This window comes from Sapajus apella, unplaced genomic scaffold, assembly GCF_009761245.1.
Source record: "Sapajus apella isolate SASKATOON/1434 unplaced genomic scaffold, GSC_monkey_1.0 scaffold72, whole genome shotgun sequence".
Classification (NCBI taxonomy): Eukaryota; Metazoa; Chordata; class Mammalia; order Primates; family Cebidae; genus Sapajus; species Sapajus apella.
The window spans coordinates 238,464-263,745 of NW_022437012.1; the positions used below are offsets into that span (position 1 = coordinate 238,464).

Here is a 25,282-nt window from a genome sequence, read left to right on the forward strand (position 1 = left end):
AACATGAGACCTGGCAGGTTAACATGGGGCTGCTTTTAGAGACATTGGCACCAGCTGCCCTCCCTCTGCCAGCGTGATGTTCCCACACCAGCATGTGCACTATGACTCTGACTACGTGACTGCAGCAAGGAAGGACAGCTTCTTGAAATACAATTTCTGTAAACTGAAATTTGTCACAAAAGCTATTAGGGAAACTGGACGAGGTAGGGCTGATGGCACGTTTTCTCATCATATAAGCAAGCATCTGCCTTCTCAGTTTCTTTTAAAAGGAGCTGTATATGCAGAATGTGTTTCTTACACCCTGAAAATGTACCAAGTGCCAAATCTGTCTCAGACTCCATTCATCCAAAGCTAATATACATGCTCTGTAGTAAGCAAGATGGATAGAGGATTTGGATAGCAATTTAGTTTTTATTTTAAAAGTTGATGTTTCTGAGCTTAGACATGTTTTCATAGTCCTTATTTGAATAAATCTCTTTCATTATCTGACTTCTTTTTTATCTTTTTAGTAAACAAATTTTGCTGTTGAGTTTCAGTGCGTCATTAATGAAGTTTCTGTGGTTTGCAGTCGTGTTAGCATTTAGCAACTACTTCAGAGGGCTAAGCCTTGAGAGGGACCTTTTAAAATGTTGAGCCCGTTTTTCTGTTTCCAAGAGAACTCCATTAATTTGAACTTTTTATTTTAGAATTTGTAATCTGTTTGTTAGAGCTGGTACAGAACCTCTCCTTTGGTGATTGGGAAGAGAGGATTAAATAAGGGAATTGATACGAAGAGATTCTGGGGTCAGTGTGAGATACGAATCTTGAAGCAGAAAACCTGGTTTTTAGTCCTGCGTCCACTGTTCTCCAGCCATTCTGAGTTTCATTATCTCAGTATAACTCTGGATAAGCAGTTCTGTTGTGAGAATGAAAGATATTATGATATAGAAATACACTTTTAAAATTGTCATATGCTATACTCATATTGCTACATAAAACTGTTCTTAGATGTCCTTATTCATTTCAGAAGTGCCCATTTCTCAGGAAACAGTTGATGTAGTAATTATAAATCATTTTATCCACATTTAATGCGAGAATATTTGCTGCTGCCAGTTACCATGATATGCATATAGTACCCATAATGTTGAAGTTCACGGTAAATCTTTTATTTAAACTTTTTTTCTTTTTTCTTTCTTTTTTATTTTTTTATTTTTGTTATCTTTTTCATTTTTTAAAATTTTTGTTATCTTTATTTTTTTTATTTTTTTTTAATTTAAACTTGAAAGAAGCACCAACTCTGTTTTTTGAAGATATTCTGTAATTGAGGCTTTCTGATCATTAGACATAGCTTATTCTGAACTTTGCCACATTAGTGAATGTTTGGTTACATTTGTCTATTAAAAGAGGAAAATACTAGCATCATTCGTGTCACTATGCTGGATCACCAAAGGTCGTGGTGTTTAAGGCACCAGAATCCCGCTTCAAGTAGTTTGGCTTGTTTTAGGAAGTTTGGCACCAGTTATTATATGTACAGGGGTTTTATTTCTAAACCATTTCTAGTTAACTTTTTATTTTGTGACTTTAAAGAATTAAAATGGCAAAATCAGGCCAAAGTTATTTATAAAAGAAAAGAGAACTTCCTGGGAACTTGTCTGGTTTCTGATTCACCCAGCCAGCATGGTGTCTGATGCAGTCCTTTAGACAAATGCTGTAGCCAGAGAGAAGCACCGATGTGCCAGAGAAGGGGTATTATCAAATACCAATTAGAATCACTAGCTGACTTCATCTCAGCCAGACCCAGGAAAGGCCCTTAGATGCCCCTCAGGGCAGCAGTCATTTGTATCAGTGGGCACTGGGAAATAATATACTGCATGAACTCTGGAGAAATGCCTTTACCCCTCTGTACCTTGGTTTTTCCTTATCTCTTATCCTAGCAAGTGGGCTAGATCACTATCTGTGTTTCGTCCAGCCTCATGATAATACAAGTTGCTGTTGAGTAACCTGAATCCTCAAATTCTAAATTTTCACTTTTCCCTGAGCCCAACCTTAGGATATGACCAGAAGCCTCATTTCCTTTGTAGGCTTTTGCTTTTTAATAAAAAGACAAAACCAAAACCTATATAGCTTCGTCAAGAGATTTCAAGTTACTGAGCCAGCAGTCACACGGATATTACGAACTCTAATAGATGTTTTATTATTGATGGGTAGTGGTGTACTGTAGTCTTCAAGAGCTTTATAGTTTAGTTGAGATTAAAGCAAAGAGTCATGTGTCGTTCAAAGTGAAGTACACCAGGAGTTCAGAAGTGGGCTAGAATAGTTAAGGAAGAGTTTCTTAGGGAGTTAGAACCTAAGATGGGCTGAGAAGGAGCAGATAGGGAGAGAACTCTAGCTAGGAGCCAAGGCAACGTGGCCAAGGGAGAAAGCATGGGCTTGGAAGACACTCCTGGGTTGAACCCTGCTGAGCCAAGATGGCAGGAGACTTACCATTTTCTGAGCCCTCATGTTCTGCCGTGTTGAATGAAGAACGATAGCCCACCTCATGGGCCTGTAAAGTGCCAGGCATGGTGTCTAGTTCTGAGTGGCAGCTGTGGCGGTGGCTGCTCCTGATGTTGTTCAGCGGGTGGGGGAGTAGTTCCGCCTCGGTGATAAACCAACCCTCGTAGGAGCCAGATGTGACTCCTGCCCTTTAGCTCTTATAACTTCAGAAAAAGTCATTGCTTAATCTTAAAACCTTCACATTCAGGGGTTGAAGGCCTGGGTTCACATGCTGCTTTTGCCAACTCACGGGCTGTGATTGTGGACAAGTCACAGACGCTCTCTGGATATTTAAAGCACTTGTATGTGGTGTAGGAGGTGGAGGGCAGGTGCTTTATACCCTTCCCTGAGAGGCCAACATTAAAGTCAAGTGACGTAAGGTGGTTGACATTGTTGAAAACTGAAGATAGTATCCTTTTTATACTCTTCCATTGAAGAAAGTAGACTAATTTTGAATAGAATCGTTGTCAAGTTTTTAAAATTCTACATAAAACAGTTATAACTGCATTTCTCTAAATACACCTAAGAGGCTGTTACATGCAATTGAGTAAACTCTAAAACACCAGTCAGAAATACGACTTGTATGTTTTGGCTACTGCTTTGTTTGGAATTCATTCATATTTGTGCTGGGGTAGCCGGTACATTGTCAGCATTAGGCTAGGAAATGCCATGGGTTTTTAGAGATGGATACCGGAATTAGAATGCAGAAGAGGGGCCTTATATGTGCTGTCCAACTTCCCATCTGATGCTGAGCACCTCCTGAGAGGCCAGCCCAGCCTCTGCAGCATCTCCAGGACAGCAGAACACACCACCTCCTGGGCTCCCAGCCCCTCTGCTGACTCCTTCTCATCATCATTTGCCCCTGTTGGCCCTAATTCTACCCCTTAGAGTAGAACAGAATAAATCTCCCACCTAAGAGCCTGACCACATTTGAAGATATACATCGTGTTGCCCTGAATCTACTTTTCCAGGCAGGAATGTGATGACTGTCTTGTTAGAGGTCATTTCACAGAGACACTACTCCTCAGGATCTTCAGAGCTCCCTGGAATTTTGTGCATGCACATTTTTCAGGGGAAAATACTCATCAGGTAGACCTGAATGGTAAGATTTTTTAATTTGAAATTCTTTTAAAATAATTGATTCAGGTTCTCTCTTTCATTTTACTGATGAGGAAAACTGAAGCATAGAAAGTGAAGAAATTTACCTCAAGCTCACTTGGCTAGTTGATGCCAGAACCAGAGCAAAAACTCAAGTCTCCAGACTTCCAGCCTGAAACTTTCCTTCTCTCCTCCCTCTGGTACTGAGCCTAGCTAAATGAGGACTCTCATCCCAGGTTCAAGACCAGGCTGGCACTTACCTGCAGCATTGGTTGTTTTTCCCTAATATACTTGGTGGATTCAGGGTCAATCCAATTTTTATAAGGTCTTTCTGGCCTCTCCCAGAAGGTGGCGCTAACATCTTCCTTAGCTTCCACACGATTCGGGCGCTAAGCTCAGGACACTACTGTGAAGAGTTCTTTGATTCCAGTCATCGTTGTTCCTGGACCTTTGCTTTTTTTTTTTTTTTTCTTAACTCAACCAGTTCTTCTGGTGTATTGTGACAGAGCCAGATCAAACCTTGTGAACCTAAAACATACAGTCGAAATTTTGAAAACTTTATATGCTAAAAGAAAGAAACCTTTAGGCAAATGTTCATCAGTATTCAGAGTAATGATCCCATTTTTAAAAACCTAGATGTGAAAATTATGCTTTTCTTAGCTAGACACTATTATTTCACTAACTTTGAAAGGGGAAGGAGTCCTCTGTTTCTAATGAGATTGTAGCAGAATTGGAACCGTTTTTGATGACTTCAAGGCAGATTGTAACCCAGAAGTCTTCTTGATCCTGTCCTCTTTGAATATTCCCTCACCCCTTTCTAAATCTTTGCCACTTCTGGCCACCTTATGTACTAAGTAGTATTGTCTTCCTTTGTTTCTGCTGCCTGTGTTGACTTTCGCTGTCTGTTTGCTTACATTTATAATCTTTGCTTCTTGTGTTACATAGAACACAGGGACAAAACCTAAAGTTCACCCTGATTCAGGCAGTTCGCCAAAGTCAGGAGTTTGGCATATAGAAGGAAGTTGAGAACACCTACCTGCCTTGCCAAAACCAGTGTCTGTCTTGGGAAACTTTCTCTAACCCCAGTGAAAAAGAGGACCTCAAACTACCTGTCTTAATGTGCAGCTTCTGACATTTTAGAACCAAAGCCTTCATTCATGTTAAATACATTTGATCTCCCAGGCGCAGTGGCTCACACCTGTAATCCCAGCACTTTGGGAGGCTGAGGCAGGCAGATCAGTTGAGGTCAGGAGTTTGAGACCAGCCTGGCCAACATGGTGAAACCCCATCTCTACTAAAAATACAAAAAAATTAGCCAGGCGTGTTGGTATGCACCCATAGTCCCAGCTACTCAAGAGACTGAGGCATGAGAATTGCTTGAACCCAGGAAGCTTCCACCAAGATCACGCCCCTGCATTCCAGCCTGGGCGACAGAGCAGGACTCTCTCAAAATAAATAATAGATACATTTGACCAAATGCTTCATGCAGGCCACGTCTAGAATTCCTGGATTTTATAAGATGAAGGTGTCCTTGGATTTGGGCTTTAGCTCAGCAGATCTGAAACAGCCTTTTTTCCCAGAAGCTCACCATAGGATAATTAACTTTAACCTGAGTGGCAGTAGAGTGCGGGAGATGGGGAGTAGAGAAGGAAAACTGAGAGTTCTCACCATGAACCCGGCAATTGATTGCCTTGTCTCACCAATCCTTGTTGCAACCCTGAAGAGTGCCAGGAGGCCTTAGCTTGCTCCTGTTGAACCTGGAAAGCGACGCTGTCGACTCTTGAATTCTGTCTCCAAAGCCGTGTTCTTTCCACCCACTGAGCTGCCTCTCACCTTCTGGGGGATCTCAGACATCGACTCCTGTGCACCAGTGTTTTCTAACTTTGATACAGAATCATCCAGTGTTTTCTGACCTTTTATTTCTTCCCCCAGGTTTAAGAACAAAGTCCTAAAAGTTCCTAAGCTCTCAGGGAAGGTGTTGTGATACTTGGGCAGTGGCCGGGCGCGGTGGCTCACGCCTATAGTCCCAGCACTTTGGGAGGCCGAGGCGGGTGGATCACAAGGTCAAGAGATCGAGACCATCCTGGTCAACATGGTAAAACCCTGTCTCTACTAAAAATACAAAAATTAGCTGGGCATGGTGGTACGTGCCTATAGTCCCAGCTACTCAGGAGGCTGAGGCAAGAGAATTGCTTGAACCCAGGAGGTGGAGGTTGCGGTGAGCCGAGGTCACGCCATTGCACTCCAGCCTGGGTAACAAGAGCGAAACTCCGTCTCAGGAAAAAAAAAAAAAAGTTTAAACTCTGACTCCATCATTCCACTTATGAGACTTTATTCTAAGGCAATAATACGGAATATTAAATGAACTTTATTTTTTTCCTGAAATACCACAGGGAGAAAAATAAAAGGAAAGTTAAAAAAAAAAAAAAAAAAGATACTTGGGCAGTGATTTCTTACAGTAGAAAGCCAGCAGTTTCTGAGCATGGTTTCATTGCTGGGCCGGATTAGAAAAGAGAGGAACTGTCACCTTACACTTTTCACCATCCACTCAGCTGTGTGTAACTCAGCCACATACGTGTGCATCACGTGCTTAGCTTTCCCAAACACACACAGACTCAGAGAAGCCCTCGGGAAGAAGAGCACCCCATCTGAGGTAACCCGTTACCCTGACGGAACTCTTCCAAGAAACAGTGCCAGTCCTCCTCAGACAACTGGCAACAGGAAAAACCTGAGCTGAAGTCTCTTTTTCCAAAGAACTAGTCTGTTGCTTTTCCAGGGTGTTGCCTGGAATGGGACTCTCTGGGTCTTGTATAGTTGATTTTTCCACAGTCCAAGTTGATCATTTGTAGATACCCTGCCTTGCTCCTGGTTTTCTATGCTAGCTTCTTAGGAAAAGTGTAAATCCATGTCAATGTGGCATGCTCCAGATGTGACTTTGTGAGTCATGAACGTTAAAAATATGTACATTGGGCTGGGTGTGTGGCTCATGCCTGTAATCCCAGCATTTTGGAGGGCTGACGTGGGCAGATCATTTGAGACCAGCTTGGGTAATATAGCAAGACGCCATCTCACATAGTGAGACCCCTACAAAAATCTTGCAGTATTACATGTGCCTATAATCCCACCTACTTGGGAAGCTAAGGTAGGAGGATCTCTTGAGCCCGGGAGGTTGAGGCTGCAGTGAGCCATGATCACACCATCACATCATTGCACTCCAGCCTGGGCAACAGAGCAAGACCGTGTGTGTGTGTGTGTGTGTGTGTGTGCGTGTGCGTGTGCGCGTGTGCGTGTGCGCGCGCGCACGCACGCGCGCTCTAGAGTGCATGCATGTACGTGCTATGGGGAAATTAATTCAACAGCTATTTATTGAGCGCCTGGTGTATGTATACTGGATGCTATTTATTGAACACCTGGTGTATGTATACTGGATCCTGTGCCGGGCATGGAGATAAAAAGATGGCTGAGATAGGATCTTGCTTTCAAGGAACTTTTAGTCTAGTGGGAGAGACAATTTCAGCAAACTATTTACCTGCAGTGATAAAGCGTACACATGATGAGGCTTCCTGGGAGCTGTGTTGAGGTGAGTGAGTTCTCAGGATAACTTGGCCAGGGGCATAGAGACATGGCTGGGCAGGGTGTTGGAAGGGAGAGGAAGGACCACGCAGGCAGGAAGGAGCCAGGCCTTCCTGAGGAAACTTGGGCATCTTAGAGGTCATTGGAGAGGAAAGACTCATCGTGATGTTGGCACTGGACCTCAGGGAAGGAGCTGGCTTACCAGTATTACCCATTCTTAGAACATTCAGTGTGGTGACTGGTCCTCTGTGGAGTCTCAGGGTCACAGAGCTCTGCCCCCCTCCCCCCTACCTCCAGCAACTCGGGAGCTCCCGGCTCAGCTGCTGTGCCTTCTGGTGGCACCTCTGCTGCTGAGCTCCACTCTGGTGTCAGTCCTCCACCAACACCTAGTTTGTGTTTTGTTTTGTTTGTTGCTTTTGCTTTTGTTTGAGATGGGTTTTCTCCATGTTGCCCAGGCTGGTCTCAAATTCCTGGGCTCAAGTGATCCACCTAGCACAGCCTTCCAAGTAGCTGGGGTTACAGGTGTGAGCCTCCGTCTCTGGCTTAGCCATCGTGTGTTGTATAGCTAAAATATACCAAGCTGGTTTACGTCTTCTGTCTCTTAATTCAGATAACTGTGAAAGTAGATGCCTTAAAATCCTCATTTTAGGAGTTTTGATTAAAAAATGGAAGCCGAGACCAAGGAAGTTTTTTGCCAGAGGATTGAACGAAGATCAATCCGGTACTCCTGTACTTCTCCCAGATGCTGAGAAAGTGTTCCTCTAACTCTGGAGGCTGCCCTTGTTGGGGTGAAAAACTTTAAGGTCACGTGTACACATTAGGGTGCTTTCAGGTGACCTGTGTGGAAAAAGCTACTTTTGGCAGGAGTTTGAGTTGGCAAGAAAAAGAAATCCCAGTGGGCTTCCTTCAGATAGTCCCCTTCCTGCATGTTTGTGACATGGAGTGAGATGTCGTAAATGTTGGGTCTACGTTAACACTTTGGCTGGCAAGGGAAGGTCTGCTACTGAGGTGCCCGGATGAGGCAAGCAAGGGAGGCTGGCTGTGCATGGCCGAGGGCCCCTGAGCTGGAGGAAGGCCTGCAGAACACCAGAGAAGCCTCCTGCACACATCCATTGTTTTTCTGCCCTTCACCGGCCTCCTCCTGTCTAATCCTGGCCACCCACAGGAAGTACATCAGGCAGCAGGTCTCTGCCATCTGGCTCCTTCCTGCGCCTTGCACCCTCGCGCTGTCCCTCTGCATAGACTACCCTCACCCTGCCCTGAACCACGAGAGCATGGCCAGTCCCTCTCAGCTCTGTGGCCTGAGCTGGAGCTCAGTCCCTGACACACAGGAGGCACCTGGTCAGTGCGGGGTGAATAGACGTGCACACAGAGCACAAATGAGAGGAAAGACTCATGAGGTGCTTGAGAGTTGGACGTGACTTTTAAAATAAAATTCCCTTTCTACAGTGCTTTGTCCTTAAGCCTGACCTTCACATACATAGTGAGTACAGGTGAATCTTAGGTGCCCTGACCTGTACCCAGTAGTTACCCTTAAGCCATCCTGATCCGGGCCTGCATCGCGGATTCATACATAATCCCAGCCAGGTGGCTGCATTGTGGCCACTCTAGGGTGCTGGCTACGTGGTGATGGATGTGGTGACCTTATTTCATGAGAATCCTGGTCTTTCCTCAGTGCTGTAAGGACTTAGCAAGTCCTCCCGGAGAAAGTACAAAAGGCCTCCAACAAGAAAGAATTGAGGGAGGTAGGACCTCTTTAAGTGGGACATATTCTCAGACAGGAGAATGAATTCTGTCCATCAGTAAGCACTAAACTCCTGGTAAATGCCCAGCTTCCTGGGTGCTTAGGTATAACGGAAACATTCCAGCTCCTGGCTGTTTGATAAGTAGAAACATGCACGGAAATAACACCAAAAATACAAAGCCATCTGCATATGGTGCCATATGAGTGTCACAGACAGAACAGAAGTTGGGGGAAAGTGTCACCAGTCTGATAGGGAGGCCCGGGGAGGGGCTGGGGCACGTGTGTCAGCCACACCTGAGGGACAGTGAGTTTTGTAGTTCAGCAGAAGGGTTTCATGGAGATGGTGGGAGCTCAGGAGGAATAGTCATGATGACTGTTCTGGCTTCGCCGCAGAGCACCTCCCGTATGCTGGGGTGGGGTTCCCTTCAGGAAGACGAACAAGGTGTAGCCTGCTCAGGTGCACCACCCTGCCACCTTCCACCCTGAGCCAGGGCTGGGCTGCCAGCTTTCCCTGGCCTCAAACAGCTCAGGTTGATTTTCTGGAATATATTTTCCTTGCTACAAAGGTTATATTGTAATGGTAAAAACCGCAACTACTTTTGCACCAACCTAATGTTCATTGCAATTTTTCTATCTAAAAAGTATGAAGAGGAAAATAAAGTTATCCACAATCTCACCACCCTGAGAGAAAGAGCATTAACCCTTGGTGCACTTTCTTCCAGGTGTATTGTAGTGATGAGTGCCAGGTAGTGGGAGTGAGTAGCCAAAGCTCATATGGAGCTTCGTAGTGAAAAACCCACCATCAGCAGCATGGCTGGCCCCAAACGTGTCCATTGCTAATGAGCTGAACTTGGCTGTCTAGTGTTGGAAAAAATTTCCCTTTACCATTCCACAGAGCAGAGCCGACACATGGACTCACACACACTCCCTGGAGTGAGCCCTGTTCGTGGGGCAGAGCAGCCCTGGGCTGAGGGTGAAGCCGAGCCTCATCTGGAGCCAGAGCCCCAGGAGGAGCCCCAGTGAGGGCCTCAAAGTGACCCAAAGCAGCATGTGTGGTCTCTGAGCCCCGGCGTGGGCCTGTTTGCTACACAGCTCAGGTGGCCTCTCTGTAGGTTTCCTGTCCGTTTCCCCACGCTCCCTGGCTTCTACAGACTTCTTCACCCACTTCATGCCCATAACTAGAAGCGGATTTCCAGATGATCCGTATGCTGTTGCCATGGGCCTGTCTTGCTTCATCATAAGGGCTGGGATGACTGAAGCTGTGGGCTGGTAGTCTTCACCTTTTTGTTGTATGAAGTTAGAGCTGAGTTATTTTGAGTAGCAGAACATAATGCAGAGAGGAATCTGGGTGGGATGACCAGCCCAGCCAGGGCTGGCAATAGGAGAAAAGTATTCGAGTTCTGTTGTACTTTGTAAGAAAATACATGTGCGTATAACCCGGTGTCTGTCTGTATATTTCATTTGTATAATTTATGTACTCTGTGCCATTGATAGTAGTAAGCATCCTTCACGGACTGTCTACTGTATCTTGAGTACTGCTCACCATTCATTCTCGGTGACATCACCAAACATCCCTGTTTTGCAGATGAGGACATGGAGTGTTAGCATGGGGACTAGTGTGACTGGGACTTGCTCCCTGAGCCTGAGGCCCAGGCTTTTTCATCAGGCCTTCTGCTGTCTTCCTCCTTCCTCACTGGGTTTTGCATTTAGCTTCCATCCTTATTATAAGAGGGTCTTGTGGCCCTCCAGAAGTCAGAGGCTGCTCCTCTGACCATGAGACGGTCATTTCATGTACTTCCCTAAAAATGGAAGGCAAAGGGGACATCGTGAGCACAGAGTCCTAGAAGAGCAACTTTCCAGAAGAGACTTCTCAGGAAAACCCTTCCAGGGTCTTCTCTCTGCACCTTCCCAGCTGCCTGGCAGGTGGGCCTCTTCCAGGAAGTGCCAGCATTGAAGTCACTCTGATTTCCTCCAGGCCTCTTCCCAGATGCTCCATTTATGGGTGTCCCACAAGCCATTGGGAAGCCTTTCTGTATTCAGGTCCTAGTCTTCTAGGGCAGAGGTTCTCAATTTTAGTGTCTGTAGGAATCACCTGGTTCTTACCAACACAGCTCACTGCACCCTCTCCTCCAGTTGGGGCCCACCTCTGAGTGAGCAGGTCTGGGTGGGCCTGAGAAGTTCCGTTTCCAAATGAGCGGCTGAGTGGGGGCCGTATGTGGAGTACCTTTTCTGAGGTTTTCGCCAGAATCCCTCAGACCTGCCTTTCTGAGGCCCACACTCCCCTTTAAAATCACCTTGCAAACCCCTCTGTTTACTTTAACAATTGAGACAAATGAGCAATGGCTGCCATCTGACATTGAGTGAGGTCGTTATTTTTTGGACTCTGAAATCAGACAGAAGTGATGTCTGGTCTTTTGCCTCGTACGGCATGTGGAGCTCACTCTTTGGGGAAACTGGGTGTTTCAGGTGGTGAGAGCGGCTGAGGAGGCTGCGTCCACACTGGCCAGTTCCATCCACCCGGAGCAGTGCATCAAGGTGCTCTGCCCCATCATCCAGACGGCTGACTATCCCATCAACCTTGCTGCCATCAAGATGCAGACCAAAGTCGTCGAGAGGATCGCCAAGGAGTCGTTGTTGCAGCTCCTCGCCGACATCATCCCAGGCTTGCTGCAGGTAGGTCCTCATGTTGGGTTGTCTGTCCCCAGGCTGTGTGGGCCACCTCACTCGAAGTAATATAAGGGCTCTGTGCTCCCCCTTCACTGGCAGGGACGGGTAGGAAAAACCAGGCGGGACCTGTGAGGCCGTGTGGCAGGGACACTTCACAGCCGTCCAGCTCACCCCTTCTCCTGAATGCACTAAGAAGACTTACCTGGCAGCTCACAGAATGAACTTTCTGTTTACTGTAAACATATTTTGATCATTTTTTTGTCCACTCCTTCAACAAACCCTTACTGCACACCTGCTGTAGCCCCAGCCCTGGGCGAGGTGGACCATGGGGTGTAAATCAAACAATGGTCCTTGGTCTCATGCAGCCCACAAATACTTACTGAAACTCTTCTCAGCATGAGGCAGTGAGTAAGACAGACTGGCAGAAAGCAGCTGCGTTCCACTGTGTGGACTGCCTCAGGATTTTCTGCCTACTGTGCAGCCACGCAGACAATTACAGATGTTGCCATGCGCCACATGACAGTAGCGAAGTGGTTGGGGTGGGGGGGAGAGGGTCCGTAGAAGACGTGGTTTCTAGCTGGCCCTTGGCAAAGGAGGGAGTTTCACTGGGGAAAGGTAGAGAGGAGTCAGCATCATATTTAATAAATGCTGCTGTTTGCTGGGTGCTTGGGTTGGGGATTAAACACATAACTGTTGGGGACTAGATTATTCCAAACAAAGAGAATGGCACAGAGGCTGAAGAGTCCCGCGCTGATTGGAGAACAGCGGCAGGTAGCCCCAGCCGGGTGTGGGTCGGGATGAGGCTGACGGGTAGATGGAGGTCCACTGCAAAGGGACATGGACAGCCGGGTGTGTTGGCTCACACCTGTAATCCCAGTACTTTGGGAGGCCGAGGCGGGCGAATCAAGGTCAGGAGTTCGAGACCAGCCTGGCCAATAGGGAGAAACCCTGTCTCTACTAAAAATATAAAAAGTAGCCGGGCATGTTGGCACACGCCTGTAATCCCAGCTACTCAGGAGGTTGAGACAAGAGAATCACTTGAATCCAGGAGGCAGAAGTTGTGGTGAGCCGAGCTCATATCATTGCACTCCAGCCTGGGCAGCAAGAATGAAACTCCGTCTTAAAAAAAATGGGACATGGACATCAGGGGCTGGCACCAGATGTTCCCCAGCAATCAGTGGAGGGTAGAGGGGTGTTGCTCACAAAAGTGAGTGTTGTTCTCATTTCTTTAAAGGCATTTTCACAAGGAAATTTGCTTTACCTTTGGGAGAAATGGTGACAAAGCAACTTAACTTTCCCCTTCATTCCCTTGTCTCATTCTCTCTCCCCTGCAATGTTTCTTGGGTGACAGCTTGTTACAGGTGGCGCCTGTGCAGATGCAGAGACCAGCCTGGGACTCGCCAGCCTCCTGTTCTGGACCCCAGAAACCAAGCTTCTCTTGATGCAAAGTTGTGACCCCTTTGGGGTGAAAGCTCTCTGGATTCCATTGCAGGGCTGAGGTCTATCCTGGTTGTTACTGACAAGTCCAAGGTTGAACTCTGAGGGCGTTTGTGGAGATGTTGATGAGATATTGACTGTGGAATGAATCTCTGATCTGGTTTCCTTTTTGTGTTCCCTCCTGGCTCTCTAGGGTTATGACAACACCGAAAGTAGTGTGCGTAAGGCCAGCGTGTTTTGCTTAGTGGCGATTTATTCCGTAATCGGAGAAGACCTGAAACCTCACCTCGCACAGCTCACAGGGAGCAAGGTATGGATAGTGTTACCTGGGCTGATAGGCACACCTGGGCTCTGCCAGCTTGTCATAAATCCGTTTGACTGCAGCTCTGATTCCAGACAGGTTTTGCTCATTGTGTTTTAGCTGGGCCTTATTTCTCCAAAAGCATTTTTCTAAATATAAGAAGGAACCGTACAGTGAAGTCAGCTTAAGGTAACACTGACGTTATACGACAGAGTCTGCCTTCACTCCTGTTTACGAAGTGCTGATTTTGAGCTGCTAGTTTATTTCCAGCTTATTTAGAAACCAGGTGATTTTTCATGGAAACAATGAAGAAATTGACCTGCTTGCTTAGCAGTTGCGGAATCAGAGCCGAGTCCCTCATGGGCATCAGTAGTGGCAACAGCTGGCTCTCACCTCGAGCCTGCCACGGCCAGCAGGGCAACCCTGCGCACTTTGCATGCGTTGACTCATGTTTACGGCAACATCCCTGGGGGATAAGCATGGTCATCCCCCTTAACCTGCCCCAGGGCACACAGACCTGACTCCAGGCAGACTTCTTATACTGCTGCCTCTCATGTTCCTTTAAGGGTGTCTGGAATTAGGGGGAAAAGATGGACCAAAATTGGATGTCATCGAAAATGAGAGCGGCTAGACTATTTATTGGCTTTAATTAAAAAAAAAAAAAAAAAGAAAGAAACTCAAATCTGACATGCTAGGCTGGTGAGAGCAGATTAAAAACCCTGCCTCGTGCTGTGGCAGGGGAGGCACAGTGAAGAGGCGAAGCCTTAACTCCCAGAGAGGAGGCCGGCTGGGCCTGGGACCTCAGGGCTGCCTGTGGGGAAAGCACATCTCTGTGGAGTTTGAAATCCCCGCCCCTGTTTTTGTATAAACCACTCTGTCAGATGAAGCCAGTGGAAAGCATGAAACCAGAAGCGTCTGCTCTTATGAGAGGAGGGGCCCGTTTAATTTCAGATTGAGCTGTTGCTTTGACACAGCTGGTGAGTGTCATAGCCAGAGCCTTGCTTCTGCAGAGTTCTGGGGAGGCAGAGCTCTGGCTGGGGTGTTGAGAGCAGGGTTTCTCCACCTTGGTTCTGTTGACACTCCGGGCCACCTTGTTGAGGTGGGCTGTCCTGTGTGTGGTAGAAAGCTTAAGCAGCATCTCTGACCACCACTGTCTATACGGACATGTGCCAATAGCACCCCCTGCCAATGTGACCATCACTGCCGTCTCACACATGGCCAGATACCCTCTGCGGGGCAAAATAATCACCTCTGGTTGAGAACCACTGGTCCAGAGGAGACGCTTTCCTCTTTTTGTAAACAGGAATAAGCAGATAGGCTGGAAGAGGTGTATGAGGCAGGTGTGCAGTGCGTGGTTTGGGAGCGACCTGATTCTGTTCTCCAGTTCCTCCTCCTCTCCTCACTCCTGCATAGGCTCCTCATCAGATCCCCTCCCTAATTATCTGAAAAACACTGAGGAAAAGTCCCCCCGCCCTCCTTCCTCCCCCTACCTCCATCAGGGATTTGTAGGTGATTCATGCTGACCGGGAGGACCTAGGAGATACAATTAACAAAGGGAATTAGATTTATAAAATGGAGAATTCATCCAAAAATAACGTGAGTCACACCTTCGTTTTCTCTGGCACTTTTTACTTCTCTAAGTCAGAGAGTTGTCCCATCATCTCACTTGACCCTTTGGATAAGGGACAGAAAATCCAGGTGTTTCCTCCTCCCCACTTGGCAGTTGACCTGCTGCTGCTACTCTTGGCGATGCTTTGGGCCCAGAGCCCATGTTCCTGACCAGGAGCCAGCCCTTCCCTCCCCCAGTTACAACCTCTTGGCTCAGGGGTTTGGAGAGACTGGCCTTCACATCTTTCTGCTTTGGTAGCCTAGCTCATCCAGCCATTAAATTTTTTAAATTATTTATTTATTTATTTATTTATTTTTGAGATGGAGCCTCGTTTTATCACCCAGTCTGGGGTGCAGTGGCACAATCTCAGCTTACTGCAACCTCTGTCTCCCAGGTTCTTCTGCCTTAGCCTCCCAAGTAGCTGGGATTATAGGTGTGTGCCCCCACGCCTGGTTAAGTTTGTATTTTTAGTGGAAACGGGGTTTTGCCCTGTTGGCTAGTCTGGTCTTGAACTCCTGACCTCAGGTGATCCTCCCGCCTCAACCTCCCAGAGTGCTGGGATTACAGGTGTGAGCCACCATACCCAGCCTAAATTTTTTTAATGTAATAGCTCTGGTGTGTTCATATAAACTTCATAGACTCAGGTACACATCTTCTAATACAAAGTCCCGCCCTTCCTCAACTAGATGGGTAGCTGGCAGAGCGTGGTGCTGTCTGTCTCAATTTCTTTGACTAGAAACAAAAAGAGTCAAGCCATGGCTCCCTGTTTTCCAGTGTTGCAGGCCTGTCAGAACACCCTCTCCCTTTGCTTAAATGAGGTTGATAAATGATACCAGGGTCTGTAGAAAGAGGTCTGATGAGGGGAAGGAACCTGTATAGTGCCTTTGGAGAGATGCCCCATTGCTATGGCAGCAACACTAGCTTTGGGCTCAGCTTGCCTTCTGGTCTGTGCTCCCCACTTACTAGTTTTATGACCTTGAACAAGCATTCTTTTCTTTTTCTCCTCTCCAATACAGTCTTTTTATTGTGGCATAATATAACAAAATTTACCATCCTAACTTTTTTTTTTTTTTTGAGACAAAGTCTCATTCTGTCACCCAGGCTGTAGTGCAGTGGTGCGATCTCGGCTCACTGCAGCCTCTGCCTCCCGGGTTCGAACGATTGTCCTGCCTCAGCCTCCAGAGTAGCTGGGACTACAGGCGCCCGCCATCACACCCAGTTGATTTTTGTATTTTTAGTAGAGATGAGGTTTCACCATGTTGGCCAGGCTGGTGTCAAACTCTTGACCTCAAGTGATCCGCCCACCTCGGCCTTCCAAAATGCTAGGATTACAGGCATGAGCCACCACGTCCAGCCCATTGTAACTGTTTTTAAGCGTATGGTTCATATTGTTATATAACCGTCACCGCCATCCGTCTTCGAAAGTTTTTTCATTTTACAAAACTGAACCTTTGAACCCATTGAACAATAATTTACTATTTCCTCCTTTCCCAACCCCTGGCATCCACCATTCTACTTTCCGTCTCCGTGAATTTGGCTACCCTAGGTATCTCATATAAGTGGAATTACATCATATGTGTCCTTTGTGGCTGGCTGACTTCACTTATCATAATGTCCTCAGGGCTTATCCATGTTGCAGCATTTGTCAGAACGTCCTTACTTTTCAAGACTGAATGATAGTCCGTCGTGTATAGATAGCATGCTTTGTTTATCTGCTCATCTGCTGAGAGACCCTGGGTGGCCTCCACCTCCTGGCCCTGGTGAATAATGCTTCGTGAACACTGGTGTACCTGTTCAAGCCTTTAATGTTTAGAGAAACTTTGCTACTGTTTTCCACAGAGATTGCGCATTTTACATTCTGACCAGTAGTGCACAAGAGTTCCGATTTCTCCACATCCTCATCGACACTGGTTATTTTATGTTTTTATTTTTTTATTGATTTTTCACTTTTCGAATTTATTTCTAATTATTTCTTTTTTTATTATTTTTTTCCTATCACACTGACAACTGATAATTCTAATTATTTCTAAGAGTTATCCTAATGGGTATCTCATTGGTTGAAAATAAATATCTGAAGGCGATTTCTCATGGTAAAAAGATTATCCTTTCCCATTGAATGGTCTTAGCACGCTTGCTGAAAATTATTTGACTGGGCCAGAAGTGGTGGCTCATGCCTGTAATTCCAGCACTTTGGGAGGGTCACTTGAAGCCAGGAGCTCCAAACCAGCCTGGACAACAGCAAGACCAACAGCCTGGGCAACAGCAATATATATATATATATATATATATATATATATATATATATATGTATTTATACACATCTGTACAAAACTTAAAGTGTGTGTGTGTGTGTGTGTGTGTGTGTGTGTGTGTTTTCACCCAGGCTGGAGTGCAGTGGCACAATATGACTCACTGGCACCCTTGGCCTCCTGGACTCAAGCCATCCTCCCCGAGTGGCTGGGATTACAGGCACACATAATCACAGCTAATGTTTTTATTTTTTTGTAGAGATAGGGTCTCACTATGTTGCCAATCTGGTCTTGAACTGGTTTCAAACGATTCTCCCACCTCAGCCCCTACAGTGCTGAGATTTTAGGTGTGAGCAGGCCCAGCCAATTTTCTCTATTTTTCTATTCTCTATTTTGTTTATCTCTGCTCTAATCTTTATTGTTTTCTCCTGCTAGCTTTAGATTTGGTTCTTTTTTTCGAGTTCCTTAAGGTATAAAGTTTAGGTTGTTGATTAGAGAATTTCTTTTTTTTTTTTTTTTTTTTTTTTAAGAGGGGGTTTTTTTTTTTTTTCCCCGGGGGGGGTGCAATGGGGCGATCTCGGCTCACCGCAACCTCCACCTCCTGGGTTCAGGCAATTCTCCTGCCTCAGCCTCCTGAGCAGCTGGGATTACAGGCACATGCCACCATGCCCAGCTGATTTTTTTGTATTTTTAGTAGAGACGGGGTTTCACCATGTTGACCAGGATGGTCTCGATCTCTTGACCTCGTGATCCACCCGCCTCGGCCTCCCAAAGTGCTGGGAGTACAGGCGTGAGCCACCGCGCCCGGCCGAGAACTTTCTTTTTTAATTGAAGCATTTATAACTATAAATTTTCCTCTTCAGCACTGCTTTTGCTGCCTCCTGAAAGTTGTCTTTTCATTTTCATTTGTCTCAAAATGTTTTCTAAGGCCAGGTGTGGCTCACAGTAATAATCCCAGCACTTTGGGAAGCCGAGGCCAGAGGATCGCTTGAGCCCAGGACTTCAGGAGCAGCCTAGGCAACATGGCAAAACCACATCACACAAAAATACAAAAATTAGCTGGGCATAGTGGTGTGCACCTGTGGTCCCAACTAGTCAGGAAGCTAAGACGGGAGGATCATCTAAGCCTGGGAGGTCAGGACTGCAGTGAGCCAAGATTGTGCCACTGCACTCCAGCCTGGGCCAGAGTGAGTTTTTTTTTAAACATGTTTTCTAGTTTACCTTAGGATCTCTCCTTTACCCATTGGTTGTTTAAGAATATGTTACTCAATTTCTACAAATTTATGAATTTTTTAGTTTTCCTTCTATTATTGATTTCCTCATTTCGTTGTGGTTGAGAAAGATACTTTGTATGCTATCTTTTAAAATCTATTGAAGCTTAATATGTCCCTTGAGAAGAATGTATGTTCTGTTGTTGACTTTCATATGCATCTGTCAGATCAAGTTGGTTTATTGCGTTAAGTCCTCTGTTTCCTTGCTTATCATCTGTCTGGTTCTTCTATCCATTATTGAGGGTTTGGTATTAAAGTCTTACCTCCAGAAGCTTTTTTGATGTAAAGTCTGTTTTGTCTGATAGTAGTATACCCAGTCTTGCTCTCTTTGGTTACTATTTCGTGGGATATCTTTATATATCCTTTCATTTTCAGTCCATTTGTCTTTGGATCTAAAGTGAATTTCTTATAGACAGCATAATTGGATCACATGTTTATCCATTCTGCCCATTTCTGTCTTTTGATTGAAGAGTTTAATCCATTTACATTTAAAGTACTGCCAGGCGTGTGGCACATGCCTGTAGTCCCAGCTACGCAAGAGGCTAAAGGTGAGAAGGTTAGAGGATTTGCCCTCTGAGCTTGGTCCAGCCACTTTACCCTTGTGGAGCGGGGCTGTCACCCTGCTCTTCCCCTGGCTCTGATGGAGCCTTTGGCTGCAGCCGCCCTTGAGACGTGTGGCCCTGTCCCTCGTATCCGTTTCTCAGGAGCTGCCGCGGCCCACCTGCTTGTGACACCTGGTGTTGTCATTGCCCACTGCTTTTCCCTCTCCTCCTTTCTCCCTCTGTGGCCCTAGCACCTGGCAGATGCATTGGATGAGCAGGAGGCACTCAGAACATGTTTTTATAATGAATAAAAAGGGGACTAAGGGACTTGCTGTGTTCTTACTGTCACCTGTGATTCTTTTTCCTGTTTTCTACTTTCTGATAGCTTTTCTTCCTGCTAATTCATTTTCATCTTCTCTTTTCAGATGAAGCTACTAAACTTGTACATAAAGAGGGCCCAGACCACCAACAGCAACAGCAGCTCCTCCTCCGATGTCTCCACGCACAGCTAATAGCAGCGCCTGTCTCTTGTGTAGACCTAGAAGCAATCGGTGGTGCCTCTCAGAGACCTCTCCCTACCCCTTCATCGGCTGCCCAGTCAGTACAAGGAGGCCCACAAATATTTATTACAATCAGTATTTTGGTCCCTTCCAGCTTTCCTGTAGAATCTTACTGGTATTGAATGTAAAGGAAGCAAGGCCTGTATTGCAGTCTTCATACAAAACAAAAGGAATAAGAGCAGAAAAGAGCCATACTGAAACACGTCTTGTACAGCCTGCTGAGATGGTGAAGCCGTGCGTGTGGGGTGCAGCTTCTAAAAATCAGAGCGCTCTGGCCACTACTTGGTAGAAAGTAGCATTTTTTTTTTCAGTTAATAACAGATTTGGGGGTGGGGTGGGGTGTTACTTTGTGTTCCTCCTCCTTAGCCTGTTTTCTTGTGAGTATGGTCTGTGTGGGGCCCCGTTCACAGCCGACACCATGAAAGGTGATACGTCTTTAAGTTACGTTCTGAGACCTACTAAAAATGGGAATCAAGTCTTGGCAAGAACAGTCTGAAGACGGCCTTTTAACAAACGCTGGGAATTTCGCTTGTCTTATCCAGACTGGAGGCCAACCGCCCTGGCTTTTAGCGTAGAATCAGAAGTGCATCCCCTCAATCTTCCAGCCCTCCCTAATCAACTCCACAGAGGTCCCTACCCCAGAGCTTCCATGCAAAGGAATTCTTCAAGTTTAAATCTGGTCACTAAAATAAGATAAATGTATGGCATCATTTAGGGATGCCTGAGATGGCAGTTCACGAAGCACAGAAGATCAAAGAAAAGTCTTTCATCTTTACTGCTGAGGTCCTTGGGAACACTGTTGTCACGGGGGTTCTGCCAGGACCGTCATCCCTGGGCTACTTGGTGATTCGCATTTAGCACCAACTTCTTTCCTCTCCCTGACGCTCTCCCCAAGCTGTTCAGTTCTAACATCGTCTCAGTTAATCTGGGAAATGGCATCTGTACCATCTTAATTCTCCATTTAATGTGCGACTAAGAGCAAAGAAGAGCCTAGAGAGACTGGATATCACAAGTTTTTAAATTTTATAAACTGAAGTAGTTCCTTGAATGTCTGCTGATGAAATAGTCACTGTTTAGGGAAAAAATAATTTTTCTGCAGATTGCAGAAAAACAGGATTAGAAACACACACACATTTAGAGTCTCTCTTCCTTCCTCGAGGAACCAGTAGGCCCCCTTTAAAAACATCTTTAGAACCTAATCACTCCAATAAAAGTAACTAGAGGTTTGGAGTCTGGTTAAATAAATTTTGATTAAAATTCTTAAGCCAAATGGAAATTCTTAATCAGGAGGACTTCTATTGTGTCTTACTGTTGTATTAGATCCTATAAATTGAGCTGATTTTTCCATAAGGAAAATGCTTCTTTTGAGATTAATTCTAATAAGGTATTTGCTATTCCGGTGCAGAGCCCACCGCAACTACTAGCACTGAAAGCAGAGGCTGAGAGCCAGAGCACGTGATTCTCACCGTCATTTCCACAGACCCCTCTGCCCTGGCCCTCTGGATTGGCTGTAGGAAGCTGGGAAAGACTAACATTGTATTTGGAAACATGCACTGAAAATGAAGGCCCCATAATGCCCAGGAACAATAAAGCCAGGGAACTGACCCGTGTGTGTGTGTGTGTGTGTGTGTGCGCGTGTGTGTGCGTGTGTGTGTGTGCGCGCGCGCGCGTGTGCGCCTTACGCGTGTGGTACCTCACTGCTGCTGTTTAAGGAACTTGAGAGGTACATTTCAAGGGATTGGGTATCACTGACTGGCTTTGGCTCAAAATATAGCAGGACCAGGTCTTTCGTTGCTAAACACTGTTTGTTTGTTAGTATGTCAAGAATGGTATTTCTCTTTTACACTCTACAAGTGAGTTAGGGAGTCTTTTGTTGATCCCTCTGTTGTAGGTATGTGTGTCAGCCTAGGTTATCCATGAGTTCCTTTATGCCTAATGCAGTTAGAAGGACCCTTCTCCTTGAGCTCTTTGACTCCCAGAAGGCCCCCCAGGTCCCAGTGTACTTAGAAAAGATCTCGAACATTGCTGGACGTCCTCATAGTACTCACCAAGGGCTAGCCTCGAATGTCACTTGCCCAATCTTCAGTCTCCTGACTTAGAGAGAGATACAATCACGTCACAGGTCTCTTGGCCTCAATCTGAAAACTGCTGCCTCCGCGCCGAGGAGACTCGCATGCCGCCACCACCTCACTGGGAGGGTGCCGAGCCCACCTTCGCCCCCCAGACCCTGACAGCTGCAGCTGCCTTGCCTTGCCGCCGCCTCCCTGCAGGGCCCCTGTTCCAATGAAAAACAGAACACAGAGCACCTAAGCCTGTCTCTGCCTCCCTGTCTACCTGACTGGCCAGGGCCCTAGGACCCCTGCTGCTCCACTGTGGGCCGGGCAGTCTGACTTCCTGCTTCCTGCAAGCTGCTGCCTCCCCTGCAGCCAGGGTCTGGGCAGGGTGCGGCCGGTCCTCGGGGCACGCAGCTTCCTTCAAGTGCACTGTGTGTGCTTCCCGGACCTGCGGCGGATGCCACGGGCCTGCCTTTTCTATGCGCCTCACTAGCTTACCACCCTGTGCAGGTAATGCGACTGACTTCATTGTCTCATCAGTCTTTTTCTTTCCCTGCCACCCTTTATTTATCAAGCATAATGTTACACTTTAAAGGTCAGCAAATAAGAACTTTGTAGAATCCCACCAGGACTTTGCTAACAATGATGTTTGGAAATTTAAAAAATGCTCTGAAAAATATCAGCCACCAAAATCGTTTTGTTGGCACTGTGTTCACACGCATGGTCCCCACACCCCCAGATTGGGAGGGTTTTTTTTGTTTTTTGGGGGTTTTTTTGGGCTTTTTCATGTTACATCCATATCTGTATTTATATCTTATTTGTTTCACTTTCAAGTGTATCATGGCAAATGTACAGATTTTTTTGTTAATAATGTGCTAGGATTTGCTAAAAAAGAAAACAAAAAAAAAAACCCTTTTGAGTTTGCCCTAGAATAAAAGACTTAATTCAGCGTTGTGCTTGATGATGTCTGTATCACCACCATGCCCTGCAGACAGCTGATCTCTCCCTGCCATCAGAACACAGCCGTTTGGATAAAGGATCCAGGAGGAGTACATCAGGAGAGCTCTTTCCCCTCCTGACATCAAGAGGTCAACCTTTGTAATCCCTGCATTCTGGGAGGCCGAGGCGGGCGGATCACTTGAGCTCAGGAGTTTAAGACCAACCTGGGCAACATGGCAAAACCCCGTCTCTACTAAAAATACAAAAACTAGCCCAGTGTCGTCATGGTGGGCCTGTAATTCCAGCTACCCAGGAGGCTGAGGTGGGAGAATCACTTGAGCCCGGGAGGCAGAGGCTACAATGAGCTGAGAATGCGCCACTGCACTCCAGCCTGGGTGACAGAGTGATACCCCATCTCAAGAAATATGTATTAATATAAATTTTTAAAAAGAGATCAACCTAAGGAAATGTACCTGATGGAGTCCCCTGGAAATGGGTTGCTGTGCCGTGTGTGCAGTGACAAGGTGGGGATGAGACGCATGGGCTGGAATCCCAGCCACACTTGTGGGGCCGCGGGAGGAGGGGCCTCCCTCATCTGGGCTCCATTTCCTCAACTGAGCAGTGAGAACAGCTCCCAGAAAAGGTGGAAGCAGGAGAAAGGTCGGCCTCCAATCCTGAGATGAGCTGGAGAGCTGCTGAGACCAGGTGGGCTGCACAGCCACTTCTTTGAAGCCCTTTTTTCCTTCAATTCTTAAAATTGAGGCAAAGTACACATAACACAAGATTTGCCATCTTAACCGTCTGTAAGTATGATGTTCCGTGGTGGTAAATATACCCAGGTCATTGTGTGACCTTCACCATCACGGTGCTCTCTAGGGCTCTTCACTAGTGAAACAAACTCTGTCCCCATCAGGTGTAACTCCATTCCTCCCGCCGCCAGGCCCCTGGCAGCCACCATTCTACTTCCTGTCTCACTGAATTTGACTATTTAGGTACCTCGCATATGTGGATCATACAGTATTTGGCTTTCTGTGACTGGCTTGTTTTGCTTAAATGTCCTTGAGGTTCATCCATGTCACAGTATATATCACAATTTCTTTTGAAAATTTTTCTTTAAACATATGTTCACCTGCATTTTTAAAATTTTTAATTTCCTTCCTAAGGCTAAATAATATTCTGTTGTATGGATAGGCCACATTTTGAAGCTTTACTTTTTACTAAAAAGTTGTTTACCATTGCGTTCCGTGATACCTCCCGAGTGCTACTATGCAGTGACTCTGTGGCCCACCCCCTTGGACCTGAGATGCCACAGCGTGCTCTGGATCTCAGATACCTGAATTGGAATCCCAGCTCCGCCCCTGGCCCCCTTGGGCAGGTCGCTTTCTGCCTCAGTCTTTTCGTTTATGAATTAAGAATTGCCGGGCTGTATTCAAAACTATAGAAAAAAATAAAAAATAACTGCCTGGCAGAGGTGCCATGAGAGTTAATGGAAATGATGTGAGTGAAGCAGCTGGGCCGAAATAAATGCTGCGATGGTCACCTGCCCTGCCTCCTACTGTGGACTGGGAAATGCACAGGAGGTGACGTCACCCCCCTTTTCAGTCACAGCCCATTATTCATTGGCAAAAGTGGAAAACCCCTGGGGCATGGGACCGGGCTCAGGCACAGCAGCCTGTTCCGCTTTCTATATGTGGTTCTCCAACCCTGGTGCCATTACCCTGCCTTATCATGAGCTGCCAAGAAGACCTTGCCATTTTCCAGAAGGTCACAGGCCACTGGTGAAGGGTGGGGTACAGAGGCTCTTGGCATTCCTGGCTGATGAACTTCACACTTTGCCAGAATTCTGGTCTGAGGCATCTTGCTGATTTTCACACCAGTCCTGAGAATATCAATTGACGGATGCACTGTGGTGTTCAGTTTCCAAATGAAACAGGCACAGGAGGAGTCCCAGCTAAACAGTGACTGACAGAGCTGGGCCCAGGCGCTGCTCTGCTCGGCCCGGCTGCGCTCCCGTCCCCCCATCAGGCCTCGCACCTTTCCATCTCCGCTGGAGTTACCAGGACTCTCCTCAGAGTGCACATCAGAACCCCTGGGGGCTTGTGAAGCAGATCACGGCTGGCCTGCATTGCTGACCCAGTAGGGCCGGGGCAGCCTGAAAACGTGGCATCTCTACGGAGCGCCCAGGCAATGCTGCCACTGCAAGCCTGGGGACCCCAGTTGGGGAACCACTGGAGAGCATTTTGCTTAAAATGTAACAGGTGGTTTGACCCCAAGGTTGGGGACAATCCCGCAGGGTGTGGCTGAAAACAGGACATGGCATCAGGAATGTCAGGCCATCCCTGTCATTACAGGTAACTATGGTGACCGGCTAGCAGCACCAGGAGGGTGACTTTTGAAAGTGAAATGGGATGCTGTTAGCAGAGGAGACTATGGGGGCTAGGCCCCCCGGGCCAGAGCTCCCTCCTAGGGCACAGCTCTTCCCCCGCAGGCTCAGCCCACCTCTTCCTGTACTTATTAACTCACACTTCAGCGGCTCCAGGCAGGAACGGACAAAGGTCACGTATTCTCCTCCCAGCTCTGTGTTTAAAAGACATTAAAATGCTTCTTGCCATGCCCTCCTCAGCTTCAGGGGCCGGCCTCCAGGCGGACTTGCCTGGCCCTGGAGCTCCTGGAGACGCAGTGTTCCTGGGTCACTTCCCAGCAGCTCTGGGATGCCCTGCCTCC

At 46.7% G+C, this 25,282-nt stretch overlaps 1 protein-coding gene across 27 annotated transcripts in view; it reads left to right on the plus strand.

Moving 5' to 3' along the window:
• Positions 1-22,568, plus strand: part of CLASP1 (cytoplasmic linker associated protein 1) — a 246,053-nt gene extending 223,485 nt beyond the window's left edge. For all 27 annotated transcript variants that reach the window (XM_032250581.1, XM_032250582.1, XM_032250585.1 and 24 more), the window contains 3 exons: positions 11,396-11,602; positions 13,227-13,343; positions 19,431-22,568. In XM_032250581.1, coding sequence (XP_032106472.1) covers positions 11,396-11,602; positions 13,227-13,343; positions 19,431-19,517 — 411 coding nt within the window. In that variant the 3' untranslated portion in view covers positions 19,518-22,568. The remainder of the gene's footprint in view (positions 1-11,395; positions 11,603-13,226; positions 13,344-19,430) is intronic.
• The last annotated feature ends 2,714 nt before the right edge of the window (positions 22,569-25,282 follow it).